At 49.5% G+C, this 15,942-nt stretch overlaps 4 protein-coding genes across 4 annotated transcripts; 3 read left to right on the top strand and 1 right to left on the bottom strand.

Moving 5' to 3' along the window:
* Positions 1 to 1,326: 1,326 nt before the first annotated feature.
* Positions 1,327 to 3,332, top strand: BCR38DRAFT_479654 (kinase-like domain-containing protein; the record flags this gene model as incomplete). The annotated part of the gene is made up of 3 exons (XM_040863181.1): positions 1,327 to 1,446; positions 1,515 to 1,682; positions 1,740 to 3,332. The coding sequence occupies 3 exons, from the start codon at positions 1,327 to 1,329 to the stop codon at positions 3,330 to 3,332; spliced, it is 1,881 nt and encodes a 626-aa protein (XP_040720727.1).
* Positions 3,333 to 7,768: 4,436 nt separating this feature from the next.
* On the top strand, positions 7,769 to 10,801 carry BCR38DRAFT_416000 (HMGL-like-domain-containing protein). The gene is made up of 13 exons (XM_040859073.1): positions 7,769 to 8,013; positions 8,081 to 8,171; positions 8,225 to 8,276; positions 8,340 to 8,448; positions 8,506 to 8,704; positions 8,755 to 8,888; positions 8,989 to 9,016; positions 9,073 to 9,094; positions 9,224 to 9,256; positions 9,377 to 9,429; positions 9,676 to 9,782; positions 9,836 to 10,098; positions 10,156 to 10,801. Exons 1-13 carry the CDS (start codon positions 7,963 to 7,965, stop codon positions 10,364 to 10,366), a joined length of 1,353 nt encoding a protein of 450 aa, XP_040720726.1. The 5' UTR covers positions 7,769 to 7,962; the 3' UTR covers positions 10,367 to 10,801.
* On the top strand, positions 10,788 to 12,267 carry BCR38DRAFT_3992 (P-loop containing nucleoside triphosphate hydrolase protein). The gene has a single exon (XM_040857708.1). It carries the CDS (start codon positions 11,209 to 11,211, stop codon positions 12,064 to 12,066), a length of 858 nt encoding a protein of 285 aa, XP_040720725.1. The 5' UTR covers positions 10,788 to 11,208; the 3' UTR covers positions 12,067 to 12,267.
* A 201-nt stretch (positions 12,268 to 12,468) lies between these two features.
* BCR38DRAFT_453749 (Mis6-domain-containing protein) lies at positions 12,469 to 14,936 on the bottom strand (the record flags this gene model as incomplete). The annotated part of the gene is made up of 8 exons (XM_040861630.1): positions 12,469 to 13,373; positions 13,421 to 13,544; positions 13,595 to 13,855; positions 13,902 to 14,078; positions 14,129 to 14,252; positions 14,303 to 14,374; positions 14,430 to 14,805; positions 14,861 to 14,936. The coding sequence occupies 8 exons, from the start codon at positions 14,934 to 14,936 to the stop codon at positions 12,469 to 12,471; spliced, it is 2,115 nt and encodes a 704-aa protein (XP_040720724.1).
* Between the last annotated feature and the right edge of the window lie 1,006 nt (positions 14,937 to 15,942).

Raw genomic sequence — 15,942 nt, 5'->3', positions numbered from 1 at the left:
ACCGATCAACGAGCGACAGCCGAGCAATAGTATGTTGTGATATTAACAAATCTGCCAGCACACAATGCAAGCTGGGGAAATGGTCAAGCAATGTTAGACTTAGATGGGAGCTTTGCGCATGTAGGAGTCCAAGCTGGCGCGGGACTCCTCTTGGTGGGCTCGGCGGGAAGCGCAGGGGGGGTTGACGATGTGGCACTGGCAGGGAACTTTCAGAACTTAGGGAAGCTACGCCCCACATTTGGCCATCAAAACATGAGGGGCAGTTGCTACGACGACAGGGACGCGCTGCTCAAGCCAGGTAAACCCCGGTTTCTTCATCGGCTCAACCCCTGCAGCTGGAACTTGGCAGTTACGATTCACCGTCATCGACCAAAATAGTTGTTGACATTAGTCTCATCTCAAACTCCAGGTGAACGAACACTTTTTTGCTCAGAGTTCAGTGGAGAGCTGCAACTCGAGTTCTCAATTGTATACTGCATCATCTCAGACAGCTTCAGGTGCAGCTCCTACAAAGAGTTGTATTATATTCAGGTAAGACTCAACATTTTCCTCCTGTCAAGTGTCCCATTCCCCCCTACATCAGAGCTGGACCACTTGGTGGACACGCTGTTGCGCGGGAACCGCTATGCGCTGGCTATGACCCGGTGAATGCATCCATGCAACCTATCACGAGCGTGTATTTGCATCGCATCGTCGATAACCGCTTCAACGACCAGCAAGCTACCAATCTGAGGCGTTGAGAGCTAGCACTGGCATGTAAGACATAGCTCGTGTGAGGTTATCTTGCAGCTCGTCGCCTTTATCTAGGAAAGGCAACCCACCATATGCACATTTTGCCTTTTCCTGCCAGATCACCATCTCACTACCCGCCATGAGAATCATCGTGAATCCGCCGAAGAAGAAACCAATGATCTTCATAGGGCGCCGCAGAAGAAAAGGCTCACTGACTTTATCTTGCCCTTCACTAGGATCGCACTTACAAAGTGTGGAACACATCCGAGGAAGCTCATTTCCGAAAACAGAAGATTGTTGAATGGGTCGAGCTCCATCGTCCCAGCAACGGCCACAGCTTCTGACATCCCCATGCTCCATTGACAGTCATTAACCTCACCGCAAGCTCTAGTGCTTCCTTTTCCTGCTCTGGAAATTTCCCCAACTGCCAAAGGTCATCATTTGGTTACCACTACAATTGGCTGGCTTCTTCTTCCTGCCGTCTTTCGCTGCTCCTGCTGCCACCGAGCTGAAGTCCATATTCTAGTTGTCACCCTGTCTATTTGATCGCATCGCGCTCTGGCTGGCGCGTACTGCATGCAGATTACCGGCGATATGGCGGACGAGGCGATTGCAAACCATTACCAGGTCCTGGAGGAACTCGGCCGTGGCAGCTTTGGAGTAGTTTACAAAGGTATTGAAAAGGCCACTGGGGAAGTTGTTGCCATTAAACATGTATGTCACTCATGCAGCTTGATACCTCTAGACTTCGACTGGAAGGACTGACCTGTTCGGCTATGTAGATCGATCTCGAATCCACAGAAGATGATATTCAAGATATCCAAGCTGAGATTTCAGTACTCAGCACTTGCGCAAGTTCACATGTGACCCAGTACAAGGCCAGCTTCCTCCGCGGCAGCAAGTTATGGATTGTCATGGAGTATCTGGGTGGTGGTTCATGCTTGGATCTGGTAAGTATTCTCGTCCATGCTTAACAATATCTTGCCCTGACAGGTCATGCCTCACAGCTCAAGCCTGAGCCATCCGTGTTCAACGAAACCCACATTGCAATCATCTGCCGCGAACTCCTCACCGGTCTAGAATATCTCCATGCCGAAGGCAAGATACATCGCGACATCAAAGCCGCCAATGTCCTATTGTCAGAGAGCGGCAAGGTCAAGTTAGCCGACTTCGGTGTGGCAGCTCAGCTCACTAACATCAAGTCGCAACGTAACACCTTTGTTGGCACACCGTTTTGGATGGCACCGGAAGTCATACAGCAATCTGGCTATGACTTCAAGGCAGACATCTGGTCGCTCGGCATCACAGCTCTGGAGATGGCCCTGGGAGAGCCACCACATGCGAACTTACACCCTATGAAGGCCCTCTTCCAGATCCCCAAGAACCCGCCACCGAGGCTTGAGGGCAACTTCACTAGGGACTTCAAGGATTTCATCACTCAATGCTTGATGAAGGACGCCGATCGACGACCATCCGCAAAGGACCTGTTGAAGCATCGCTTCATTAAACATGCTGGCAAGGTAGAGGCTTTGCAGGAGCTGATCCAGCGCAGACGAAATTACGAAGCCACCAGTAACAAGAAGAAAGGCCGAAGTTTCTACCAGGAAACGTTACACACCCTGTCACCCAGGGACGAGGAGGATGAATGGGTATTCGACACAGTCCGATCAGTTGCGCCTAAGAAAGCAACAGTCCGGTCACGAAAGCCATCATCTATCTTCTCAACCGAGGAGGCGTTGCGCAGACTGGACATTAAGGATGCCCCGCTGCAGCCGTCATCACCAGCTCCGTCGACTGTTCGCAAGTCAACTATGCGCAGACAGCTGTCATCGGTACATGCGTCGGGGACAGGTGCGCGAGGGCCGCCTGGGCCAGCAGTTAGGAAGCCGCTGCAGCCAGATATGTCGTTCGGAAACGCTGGCTCTTCCCAGCGTCTCTTCCGACGAGTGCCTTCGGATAGCTCTAGCTCGGGACAGGTGACTTGGGATGCTTCTGACGCACCTGCCAACGAGAACAGACAACCTTACTTCGTGGAAGCTAACAGCAAGGAGTCGATCCTCGGCCGTAGACTCTATTCGAAGGCTGTCGAGCCGACACTGGCGGAGTTGCACGCCCAGACGTCAGCCCATGCCAAGAGAGAGGCGCTGGCAAAGCTTTCCGATGCATTTGCCGCTCTCGATGCTGTCGACCCGGAAGGGGCGTATCACTTGATGCAGAATCTTGTCGCCTCCATATCGCAAGACAACAGGTTGTCTAACGCCATTATGCAGGATTCAACCCCGGTCAAATCCATCGACAACACGGAACCACAGGGTACGGTGATCATTAAGAGCACACCGACCCACCAAAGCCAGAGTCCCACGAAATTGGTTATAGCGTCGAGCAACCCTCATTTGAAGAGTCACCGCCGACGACAAGGAAGTTCAGTTAGCGATGCCATCAGCAGCCCTGAAAAGACTGGGGACAAGGAAAAAGCTGCGCTTGTAGCCAAATATCCAGGCCGCGAGGCACAGCCAGGCATGGAGCATTGCAAGCAGTTGTCCGACGTGTTGTATGGTCGTTGGGTAGACGGCCTCCGGCTGCGCTGGCCCGCTGCCTGAGTAGATTCGCTGCTTTCACGAGGCCCGAGAAGGAACATGCCACTGCATCTAGGAGATAACAGAACTGGACTGTAGGATATATCAACTGGTCCCGGAGTTTGGAGAGATTCTAGGGTTGCGTTGATATATGACGGCTGTATGACGGTGGTTGGAAACGTTGCAGAAAGCGAGCCGTTATCTGATGAGCACATGCTTTATGGGACGTGATGAATCTTGTTCTTTATGCACCTCAAGCGCGCTGGTGTATGGGATCGAGGGATGGGGAGTTCATGATAAATCATGACATTGTCCATTTTCGATCCTGATTTTACGGCCGCTTGTCGCATGGTATGGTGTACGTGTCAAGAATTTGTAAATGGAATTGGTAATTTCGGATGGAGTCTAGATAGATAGACAGCTGATTAGGTACGCATCATACTGCGCTGTCATTGTATACGTTATTCGTTTGTGAGGTTCAGGCTCTTCGGGCCCACGCCCTGTGTAGGCAGCATTTAAATGGTACAAACATTCAATATCTAGATTCCAATGGGCCTATCCAATGCCATCTTTCTGGACCCGCCTGCCCAACAGTCCATGATGTTACCGGCAATCCTAAACTAGAAGGGTGCTTTTTCCAGGTTAGTCTCTTCATAAAACACTAGACTTCTCTTTCCCTGACGGCTTTCCGGAGATCCTTGGTCCCAACACCGCTTTCCATGGCGGTGTCAAATGGGTGCTCATTAGAGGCGCAATCGTCTCGACGCCTTGTGAGTCTTGTACTGCGAAAAGTGTCTCGCCTCGTTATCCGTTGTTAGTCTGCATAGCCTAATGGCATTCGCGAACCTGTTGTATTAGGGATACGCATGGCGCCTAGACAACGCTGAAATAGGGGTTTCATGGACGGTATGCAACCAGTTGGTATACCGAAAATTATTCGACGGCGGTCCATGTGCAGATTGAGACTGATTAAGCCCAAGGGTCCATATTTAGGTTGCCAAAGTTTTGAACGAGGAGAGTCTTCACCAGGGAAGAGGCAGTAGCGAGTAGCCGAGTCCCATGAGAAATCCAACTACCATATACTCACGCAGGGGTCGTTTGAGATCCCGGAGGTAACTGACTGGAGCTAGCGAGAGTAGTATGTCCGTTAGGATTCTAATTGTTAAGCCGAGGGTCGAGGCGAGCCGATGGGCGGAGATGTCGAGATATAGAACGCCTGGTGTGCTTGGATCCCAAGCAGCGGGGAGTGATCGATATTGGAACATGATGAAAAAGACTTTGCAAAACCGTAACATCTACTGTTCCAACGGTTTAACAGATGGGTCTCTTAAACCACTTCATGTTCTGCACTCGCAGCAATGTCAAGTCAATAGAGGTCTTGATCAACGCCGTCCCTTCATCCCATACTGGAATAGCGTGGAAAGGGTAATGGATGAGAGGGGCCCATGATGTAGAATAAATTCAGGGATAATGAAAGAAAAGTCTATCAATACCAGGACCTTTGTTACTCAAATTGTCTTTGTCTCAGAGTTCCGACTATGTTATGATGGTGTCGATGGCTTTCACAACCAACAGGAGTAAGGTATGGTGATAACTAGCACATCCCAGGGCCATGCACAAGTCTGAAATTACAGGCTTTTGAGAGTTTATTCTCCACATGCAGGCTCAAAATGGTGCTGTCGACGTGACTAACAGAGAAACCATGACCCCGTAGTGGACTTGAGCCAAGTACACCGCCCGATCAGATATCATGGTTTTCGAAGACATGTTGATATGTAAAAAGAACAGAAGGAAAAGAGACAACTTTGCGATTTTCAAGAGAAATTTCTCTGTTCTGAGCTACTTGAGCTCCTGCCTTTACTTTACGCAGCAACAGCACCGCGCATCAGGCATCTTTTATTATACCGTTACCAACTCACTTTACTCGGAGGTTAAAGCCTCAGCACTATGGTAACGACCATGTAAAACCTGTTTTGAAGGCACTGTGGGAATTAGCTTGTTCCTGTTCTTGTGGTTGCGTCAGGGTTCTGCAGTGACGTGCCGTTCAAGTTATCTTAAGGTATCCAACAGACCCGTCTAGTCCATAGACGCTTCAGGTTTGTTAATTTTAGACTAGAGTCGAGAACTGAGAAACACATGGACGATCAACTTGGCCAACCAATATGATGGGCCATGGATGAACTGCATCTATATCATGACTGCGCCAAAATACGTCAAGATATCGCAGAAGTAGCCATCCAAACACAGAATCTGCGTATCGTTGCCATCACAGGAACCGAAGTCCAAACCCTAGGGCTGCTAAGCTGCACAGTATGAACTGTTAGACGAGACAGCCAAACAAGGTTTTCCTGTATTCGTCTAGAAATCTGATCCGGGACTCTCCACTTTGCCTCTAGCACTGACAGGATAGGAGCAAATAATCACCATCTATATTTCACCATACGTCTATTAGAACAGACAAGATCTTGAATAAAAACAAATGCTTTTACTAGTCCGGATGTCACTTAAGTATTCGAACATGCGCTATTCGCCAATACTCACGTCTAACCGAAAGGACTAGGCACGGAACAGATTCCTAACTGGAAGCGAAAGTCGAGAATACTGCATTAAGTTTACCTTTCAATTACTCTTCTTGAGACTTAGCAACATGGCAACATCAATATTCCATAATGGCCAATCACTCATGGCTCGCATCTCACTTGGTGCACTTGGTGAGCTTTGTTTCCCTTGTCTTGGCAATCAGAAGTCTGTTTGTCTCTGGGCGATCGCAGATATACTTCATCAGCATTGATTTTCTAGACCTGGCATTCCCTTTAACCCAGAATGACCCGTCTCGCAGCATTAGACAGTTACAGTATCAGAGCTTGTTTGTTGAAAATCCACCAGGATGTTTCTGCATGGGCGGACTTGATATTGCAATGGCAGGCAGAAATCGTGTGGAAGTAGAGACTTTTCAAAATCCGCTGTTCGTAGTCGAGAACTGAACTTCGCCCTTGATATCCAGTTTCTGCAAGGCTGAAGACAATTCAATCGTATTTGTAGACAAGGACTTTGCCTCGCCAAAGTGATGGCCTGGCTCTCAAGCAACCTTTGAGGCACGGCTCCAACCTTAGAATGGTGTTTGTTGGCAGGCACAAACCGCCCCCATTGCCTGGTGGACCTCTTCTTCAAGACTCTCTACAGTTGCGGTAATAATTTCCATATCGAGTCTCCGAGTCTCTACCTGACAGCTTAATTTTCGAGATACGTCGCCTGATCATTCTCTATTATACATGAGCAACATGTTGTGTAGAAGTGATAATGAGACCGATCCACACTAGAACATGTTGCAGGCGGACAAATTGTGTCTGAACTCGAGCCCATCTTTCATAAAGAGAAGTGACTTTGTCTCGCTATAGACGTCTTTCAGTGCTAAGACGAAGCTGCGAAACCTCGTTTTCTTCGTCTTGAGCTTCGACTGCCCTATCATCAACGTAAATCCAGCGCGATACTCTTGCACTCTTTGAAAAGTGTCACCAATTCGTTTGAAGAATTGAAGAATAATGCTGCAATTTGATCTTGCCACTCATTAGCTCCGCATCTCTGGCGATCGATTTGAGGATCTCGAATGTCGACGCTACAAGTTTGCAGGTGAACTCGAGGAATTGAACTATGTTAGTATTCAAGCCCAAGATTTATAGGTCCTCCATTGTCGGAAGTATACGTAAGATCTGGAGTTAATAGGTCTGTGGCGTATCTAATCGGGGTCGTACGCGGTCAGCTTGTTTGATTTTATGTGGTAGCGTCGAAATGGATTACATTTGAGCAGGTGAGACATCAAGAAACAACCGAAGACTAATGTTTAGTTTTTGGAAAGAATCAACCTCGAGGCTCAGCCCGGATTCCTACTCAAACGCTCCGGCGGCTCACGTCTATGCCGTTCATGGCGATGGCTTCGCTGGAACCCATTGCTAGCATAAATGACAACCAGCAAAAACACACAAAATCTTGGATCTTTTGAGGTAGTGGTCGCTGATTTGCAGCGGCTATATAGCAGCCTACCTCATTAGAGAGACCGAGGTAAAATATACTGTTTGAATTTTTTTTAAGAATCAGGGCCTTGAACTCAATGCATTAAGACCAACATCTTAGCGCCGATTATGTACGCACTTGACCGCTCCAAAGTCAATTTCGGGTTTGCTCTGCAAGACGATGAGTTCTGAGAATCTCGTGTTAGAAAATCTGATGCAAACGAGACCTTCGAGAAGGTCACTGAGCTCCACCTGAAGAGGTTTACAACAACGCACCTAGTGCTCAATTACCTCGATGAGATGGTGATGTAACTGTAGCTGGCGGTTGCGGGGGATAAGGTATCGTCGGGAATGCAGATCGTTTAGCGACCCGTTCATGCCATCATAAGGCGGGGCACTCCAACTTTTGACCCCTGACTATTAATGGAAAAAATTTCCACAGCGCAGTTACAGCAATTGAATGCACCCCGCACTCGCGTTGAGTCACCCAATTGGCCTTCAGTCATAATTCAGCGACATCGGGAACCACTTCCTGCATCTACATTTGTAGTTTTTAGTCTGGTGTAAACCAATTTTTTTTTTCACCTTCAACCTAACCCTCGACCCAAAACTTGACCAAGTCTTTAAGCACCAACACTAGCAAAATGTGTGGAACAGATGGCAATAACGGAGTGAGTGCCAACTCGGTGGCCAACGTACGCCTTCCTTATTCTAATTGGCCACATTCAAGAGAGGAAAAAAATACTGATTCTGTACCAATAGGGCGCGTTTCGGCCGTCGAACCCCTACCAGCCCGTGGGCGACTTTCTTTCCAACGTCGGCCGCTTCAAGATTATCGAGTCGACTCTGCGAGGTCAGATTCCACTGTCGTCGCCCATTTGCCGCTGTTACTAACTAGAAAACCAGAGGGAGAACAGTTCGCCAATGCCTACTTCACAACGGAGACCAAGATCGAGATGTTAGTGTTCGAGCACTGAATTCGCCGAGAAAATTACTGACCGGGCCTCTATCACTCCATTAGTGCCAAGAAGCTTGATGCATTCGGAGTCGACTACATCGAATTGACCTCGCCGGCTGCTTCAGAGCAGTCGCGTTTGGACTGCGAGGCTATCTGCAAGCTTGGCTTGAAGGTGCGAATCTGCTCTGCTGGTAAATTGTTGATGGGCTCGGCTGACAAGTCCATTTAGGCTAAGATTCTGACACACGTCCGTTGCGACATGCGAGATGCCCGGATGGCAGTAGAAACAGGTGTAGACGGCCTCGATGTTGTCATTGGCACGTCAAGCTTCCTCCGCGAACACAGCCACGGCAAGGATATGGTATACATCAAGAAGACCGCCATTGAAGTCATTGAATTTGTCAAGTCCAAGGGACTTGAGGTTCGCTGTAAGTTACAACCAAATGACCATGAGTTCTTGCCTGCTGACAAACAAAAGTCTCGAGTGAAGACTCGTTCCGGTCAGACCTGGTAGACCTGCTGTCCCTATACCAAGCAGTGGATAAAGTTGGTGTACACCGTGTTGGCATTGCTGACACAGTTGGCTGCGCTTCCCCGCGCCAAGTTTACGATGTAAGTACCCGCAATGGAATTCCTTCAGAGGCACTGAGGCAGAACGCGACTGCCGAACCAGAAGTTTCATGATTTGTTGATACTAACTTAATTCTGATAGCTGGTTCGAACTTTGAGGGGTGTTGTTTGTAAGATACCCAAAATTTCTACCATGTCTCAGAGACAGCGCTAATTCGAGTAATAGCATGTGACATCGAAACGCATTTGTGAGCACCGCCCGAGTCCTTCATCTCCTTGACACATCTCTGAAGTTGTCGGCTCCACTGTTTTACTTCCCCTAAGACATAGCATAAACAAGCTTGAAGTAGCAATCACTAACTATGAGATTTGCGTAGCCACAATGATACAGGCTGTAGTATTGCAAATGCGTAAGTACTCACCTAACCCCATGTATTCCATTCATCTCCTTGAGAGCAGAATCCGAATGTTACCCAGTTGCTTCCACCAGTGATCCTTCGTTCAAACCCAGAATACTGACCGTATAACAGGTATTGCGCCCTTGAGGCCGGTGCAACCCATATCGACACAAGTGTGCTTGGAAGTGAGTATATTTGGATCCGAAACCCCCTACCGTCTTTTCCCACTCCAACACGACGGTCTGCTTTTGCCTGAAAAAAATTGATTTCTCGGCTTGGAAAGAACCACTGGCGGACACAGAAAATTTCCTAATTTCGGTTATATTTGGCGGCTTCATCACGGGCTACCAGATTTCGACTTGTCTGCTCTAAAATACCTCTCAATCAAGCCACGAACCCTCGAGTATCATACTAACTGGTGGTGTTTATAGTTGGTGAACGTAATGGTATCACTCCTCTTGGTGGTCTCATGGCTCGAATGGTGGTTACAAGTCCGGAGTATGTCAAAAGCAAGTACAGACTTGACATGATCAAGGAGGTAAGATTTTTAAAAACACACTTTTATCGGACATGAACTGATGCATCTTGAAGATTGAGGATCTGGTCGCCGAGGCTGTCGAGGTCAACACACCATTCAACAACCCCATTACAGGCTTCTGCGCCTTCACCCACAAGGCTGGCATCCACGCCAAGGCTATTCTTAACAACCCCAGCACATACGAAATCCTCAACCCTGCTGATTTCGGTCTCACGCGATATGTCCACTTCGCCTCTCGTTTGACGGGTTGGAATGCGGTCAAGACACGTGTGGCGCAGTTGGGTCTGGTGATGACAGATGATCAAGTCAAAGCTGTGTACGTCTAGTATAAAAACCCGCTTGGAAGGTGTCGAGCTAACCTTGTTTCACATAGCACGGCTAAGATCAAGGCGTTGGCTGATGTGCGGCCAATTGCCATCGATGATGCCGACTCCATCATCCGCAGCTTCCACATGGACCTGGGCGACCGGGCACCCGTCAAGCAGAACAGGGACGCCAAGCAGAACGGAGAAGCCGAGCAGATCAAGCAGGAAGCCAAGCAAAATGGCGAGAGAGTACCGGTTGAAGTTGAAATCGGAGCGTAATTTATTGGACCATTGGCTGGCGTGCAAAGTGGCACAATTTATTAGGCAAGGAGCTGCCTACCAAGTGAATACCAGGGATGCATATTTCCCAAGTCATATTTTCAGGAGGTCAGGTCAAAATTAGACTAGGTCCTAGGTCATCGGGAGCGGATCACAAAGGTAACGAGTACGATCAATTAAAAAATAAGTAACAGACTTCGCCGATGTCTCGCCTCAAGAGTGAGGAGATACTTGACGCCATGCTCATACCGAATATCCGGGGCCATTGCAGACTTCCAAATGACGGAAAATCCAACATAACGACTGTCATATTCGTGGAGAGATGTATTAACGAACGCCGTGTGTTCTAGGGGGCGAGCAGTCGGGACTGCGGTCTCTTTCTACGGCACAGTCCACACACGAACCGGTTCTCACCACAAACAAACTTGAGTCCCTAATTTAACACCGAAAGCGTCAACTTCACCGTACACGCAGTTGTCAGTCCATTCTACCATTGATTCTACCATGTAGATTTTCTTTGTAGGAGACCATGATAAGTTGACCTTTTTATCTCTGTAACTACTTGGCAACACTTACCGTATGAAACTTTGGGATACACTGTGACCTAGCCTCTGAGCACGTCAACCATCCGTCTCCACCCTCGGATTGCATTAGAATCCCGAATCTCGTCCTAATTTAGGTCGATGATGCTGACATGAAGAAAAAATCACACGAACGAAATTTCAACGTTGCTCACCAATTGGGCCTAAAAACTCTATCATCTTAATTTGACTACTCTGTGCGCCCTGTATTTCCACCATCATCTACCTACTCATCCACCAACAACCAATCGCTGACTCAACATGGCATTCCCAAATCCTTCGCCTCCAGACATCACCGTCACAAACCTAACCTACACCTTCCAAGACCACGCAACAGGAATCCATGACATCTCCCTCTCAGTGCCACCGCGCAGCCGCACCCTCCTCATCGGCGCCAACGGCGCAGGCAAAACCACGCTCCTGCGCCTTCTCGCGGGGAAGCGTCTCGCCCCCCGCGGCGGCATTTCCGTCTCAGGCCTCGATCCCTTCAAGGATGGGCTCGAGGGAGTCACTTATCTCGGTCTCGAATGGGTCCTTAACCCCATCGTGCGCACCGACATCGGCGTTGCGGAGCTGCTGTCCAGCGTGGGCGGAGACGCGTACCCGGATCGGAGGGACGAGCTGGTGGGGGTTTTGGATATCGATGTAAGTTGGCGGATGCATGCAGTTAGCGATGGGGAGAGGAGGAGGGTGCAACTTGCCATGGGGCTGGTCAGGCCGTGGACTGTGTTGTTGCTCGATGAGATTACCGTTGATTTGGATGTGCTGAGCCGCGCGGAGTTCTTGGGCTGGTTGAAGCGCGAGACGGAGGTGAGGGAGTGTACGATCGTGTATGCGACGCATATACTAGATAATTTGGCCGGGTGGCCTACGCATTTGGTGCATATGCATTTGGGCACTGTCCGGGAGTGGGGCCCTACGGGCAAGTTTCTGGATGAGACGGCGGGAGCGGTAGGGTCGGGGAATAGTAGGCTTGGGGAGATTGTATTGGGGTGGTTGAGGGAGGATTTGAAGGACCGGGGGCCTAGGAATCAGAAGAAGATGGGGACTGAGGGGTTGACGTACTCGACTGGTGGACTTGGGGGGTATGGGCTGGAGTCGTCTGAGCCGAGGCCGTAAGAGGGTTAAGAAACATCTTGGATTATGGAGGGAGGACGATGGAGCGTGCCTACGATAGGCCGGATGATGCACTTAACTTGCATGAAAAGGTAGTGCGGAGATAAACAAGAAGAAAAGGCAGGCAAGCAGATGCTCAACGGACTGCATATGATAGTACACGGCGTTTGGGTTTGATCACCAGAAAAAGGGCGCACCGGAGTGGCATTGCTGCATTTAACATGCAACACAGAGATACCCTTCAACACGGAACTGGTTCACAAGATAATGGCGTATATATATATGTGTGGTTCCACATAGGGAACCCTAACTTTGGGGTGTCTAGCAAGTAGACATACAAATTCCATAGAGAGGCTAAGCAGGCCCTAAACCAGACAAGCAAGAAGAAACTTCGAGCAACCCGTCTCAAGCCCGCTTCATCAACGTCGTCATGGTATTTTGCATCAAATCGCACACCCCCACCATGCCGCGGTCCTCGAGATACCCCAGAACTCCCAGGCGATAGTCGTCCCAAGTCATATTTAAACCCCCCTTGTTAGTGAGAGTGGCCAAGCTAGAACGACTCGCCGGCCCAGCATGCCGCACAACCAACCCCTGAGGCTCCTGCTCAGCCTCGGCTTCTTCCAGCTTGCGCAGGTGTGACGCAGACATGAATGCCCACGTTGGCGCGGCCGACAGTGTGAACAGCGACGGTAGGGGTGTGTTCTGATCGAGCGCTTTCACGTATAGGGTCAATGACTCGACGATGTTGGGCGACATGAGACAGGCGTGGGCATTCGCGTCTTTAGCGTTGAAGGCCCGTGACCGCCAGGTGCAGTTGCAGATGTCCATGAGGAACCCGTTAAACTCGTTGATGTATGCGATCGAGTAGCCGGACCGCGACGATGCCGTGGCGGTTTGGAATCCGTCCTTGTACCGGGCTAAGATGCCACAGAGGCGTGAGGCCGTGGCTGGGCAGAGGGTGAAGTAGAGCATGTAGACCAGCGGAGAGGGCGGGATGACGATGCTGACTAGGCGGGACAGTTTCGGGTTGGAGGCGAGACGGGCGCATTCTTCGTAGAAAGCCAGGACTTGGGATTGCGTAGATGTACTGGTTGATGTCTGGAGGACGGCGAGACAGAGCTTGTTGACGTGGGCGATGAGTTCGGGCACGGCCTTAGCTGCTTCAACTGTATTTTGTTCTTGCGATAGCAGGACAACAGCCCAATGTCGAAGCAATGCCGTATAAAATGCCAATATTTCAAGTTGTGACGTCGCAGATCCATCAATTATTTTTGCTTCCATTGGCCGGAAAATGCTATCGTAAAGATCTATGTTCGTTAGGTTGGCCAGTCTCCGAGGTTTACGTGGATCTCACCAGCAAATCCAGATGAAGGGAGGGGCGCATTTGCAAGAATATCGAGGATCATGGCTCTGCTTTCCCGGCCGTCCCACACCTTCATGTATTGCCACAGAAAGGACAAAACAACAGGGGGAAGATTCTGGTCTTTATCAGTCTCTTGATTCCTCCGAACTTTCATCACGTACTCACCTTTGTTGTGGACACATACGACTGCAAAAGCTCGAGTATCCCTCCTAGTATGTCGTCGGCTTCCCTATCCATTACGTCTTGGGTGAAGGAAACCAGCCAATTGCTAACCCTTTGATGGGCTTCTGTGGCCGGTTTCAGGAGCATCAACTTCTGCAGCAGAGGATCGGCAAGCACTGATATGAGTTGATTGGGTAATTGGATCGTTTCGAGCCCATTCACCAGGCCGTCCACATTCTCGATTTCTTCAAGGGTTATGGAGTTCTAGAGAGTCAGGCCCGGTGCTAATGAAGCTTTCAGGGGAACCTACTTCCTGTGCATGAGAAGTGTGTACTTGCGGGATTATGGCACCTTTTCCACGGCCATTGCTGTTGCCGTAATGGCGAGAAACTCGGAAGGCGTCACGGGGCTTGGCAAGCTCATCGAGGGGTCGAGTATGGGCTCGCTGGATCTCATGGAGTCGTTCACGCCATTGAGGATCCGGATGCTTCAATTGTAAGCACCTGAGCCCCGAAATAATCCTTACTAATTACCTACCTTGAAAGCTGAGGCCTTGCCATGAGTTGCTTCTCCTACAATAATCTCGGGATAGTAATCCTTGAAGACTCGAAGCAGCCCTACGAGGGCAGGATCGTTTCCAGTGTCTCTATTCAATGACAGCCTTGATGACTGTTAGTGGTGGGTATTCGGCATATGCGATGCATGGCTTACAGCGCTTGGATCCGAAATGGTCGAACATGCCTACGCCGCGTGATCAAGGCGAGAATATGACATAGTTGTGGCCTGGAGTCATCAATATCTGCTATTTGGAGGAGTGTACCATTGGGAAAGGACTGACCGGATTGCCGCAGTGTCGAGTAGATTGAACAGGACCGAGTAAGCGTTGGACAAGGCGTTTTGCTTGTCTATAATGTGATATACCATAACAAGCCATCTCAGCAACGCGGCTTGAATGGCGAGAGAAGGCTTTTGAGCACCATGGCCGAGACAGCCAATGATTTTGATGGCATTATGGCTGCGTACGGAAGCCGTCGGGTAAAGGTTTCGAATGATACTGTTCAGGCTCGCCTGGTCCAAGTGGCTAGGGGTCGTGATGAGGTCGATGAGATCCTCTAGTGCATCTGGCAAAATCCCCCTCTCATATAACTGCGAGGTCAAGTCTTCAACGGTAGGCTTGATGCTGGTGCCGCGACGCTTGGCTGGCAGTTTGGCTCCTGAAATGGGATTTAGACAATTGTACTTGGACGTGGCTATGATGACGATGCTCACCTTGGATTACATCGGAAAGCGTATCTGTGAAGTCCTTTGCGCCTCGGGGCATCACCTCGAGGTTATCTTCGGACATGATGTGTCTTTCTCGATGCCACTGGAGCGGAATTCGGTTCTCCCGAGTATTCTCAAAAGCGATGTGCTCAACTTATAGTAAATATATTTGGTCCAGTCATTTAAATTAAGACGCGCCAAAGACGCGTTGAGCTACTTGGGAAGATAAATGGTGGGGTATGGCAGGTCTAAGTAGGCCGATGGAAATCCTACAATGTTCTCTGGTAGGCTCTGTAAGCGTCAGAACCTACACCTGCCCTCAGTACCTTGTTGTTGAACCCTCATCACCGCAGAAGACCATCAGGTGGCAGGAAAAAAGGACCATGATTGTGCTTCATTAATTCTTCTAGAATTTGGTGTTGCATGGAAGCCACTACCTTCGGTTCAAATTAGCAGGCAGGCTCGAAGGTCGCGGCTTCCCTTTTGCCTTGACGGCAAACTTCCCGAACCTGAAGAAAAGAGCAAAATCCAACTTCAAATTCAGTTGTCCACGGGTCCCCGGAGCTACTTCTCTTTATTATGCGCGAGGCATTCCCTGCATTGCTCCCGAAATTCCGTCAACATCCAGCCAACCCAACTTGATCAAGGATATTGAATCTTCAGCTCGGCATTCTGCTTTCGGTGCTGCGATGGTGCCACTGCGACCCCCAAAACCCCCCACGATCAATACACACTCAATGGCCTATGTCGATGGCCGATCACTGCCGTCTTTCTTCCAATGTCCCTTTCGTCTTCCAAATCGTCGCATTTGAACCGATTCTACTCACCGAATCGACATTGATGTTTGCATCCACTAATTTATGCTTCAGAGGTTATTGCGGCATTTCTTCTCCTGTTTTGCTGCCCATTTCCGCGTTCGCTCGAGGTCCGCACCGTATTTGGGATTTACCAATGGCTAATGACGCTTATCGTTGGGTCTGTGTTCATCCTACCCTGAAGATATCGTCGCATTTATGTATGTTTCTGTAACACTCAGGGCTGCATACCTTTGCGTGGACGGCCCCGTCATGGAGTTTTCCGCATCTGGA

This window comes from Pseudomassariella vexata (assembly GCF_002105095.1).
Source record: "Pseudomassariella vexata strain CBS 129021 chromosome Unknown BCR38scaffold_1, whole genome shotgun sequence".
NCBI lineage: Eukaryota > Fungi > Ascomycota > Sordariomycetes > Amphisphaeriales > Pseudomassariaceae > Pseudomassariella > Pseudomassariella vexata.
The sequence above is the reverse complement of the archived record's forward strand: the minus strand, read 5'-3'. Positions and strand labels throughout refer to the sequence as shown.

Excerpts from the sequence above, each read along its gene's own strand:
- BCR38DRAFT_416000 (XM_040859073.1), top strand. The coding sequence starts at position 7,963 with ATGTGTGGAACAGATGGCAATAACGGAGTGAGTGCCAACTCGGTGGCC. Across the intron at positions 8,014-8,080 it reads GTGCCAACTCGGTGGCCAAC|GGCGCGTTTCGGCCGTCGAA; the intron begins GTACGCCTTCCT and ends CTGTACCAATAG. Across the intron at positions 9,095-9,223 it reads TGTGACATCGAAACGCATTT|CCACAATGATACAGGCTGTA; the intron begins GTGAGCACCGCC and ends AGATTTGCGTAG.
- BCR38DRAFT_3992 (XM_040857708.1), top strand. The coding sequence starts at position 11,209 with ATGGCATTCCCAAATCCTTCGCCTCCAGACATCACCGTCACAAACCTA.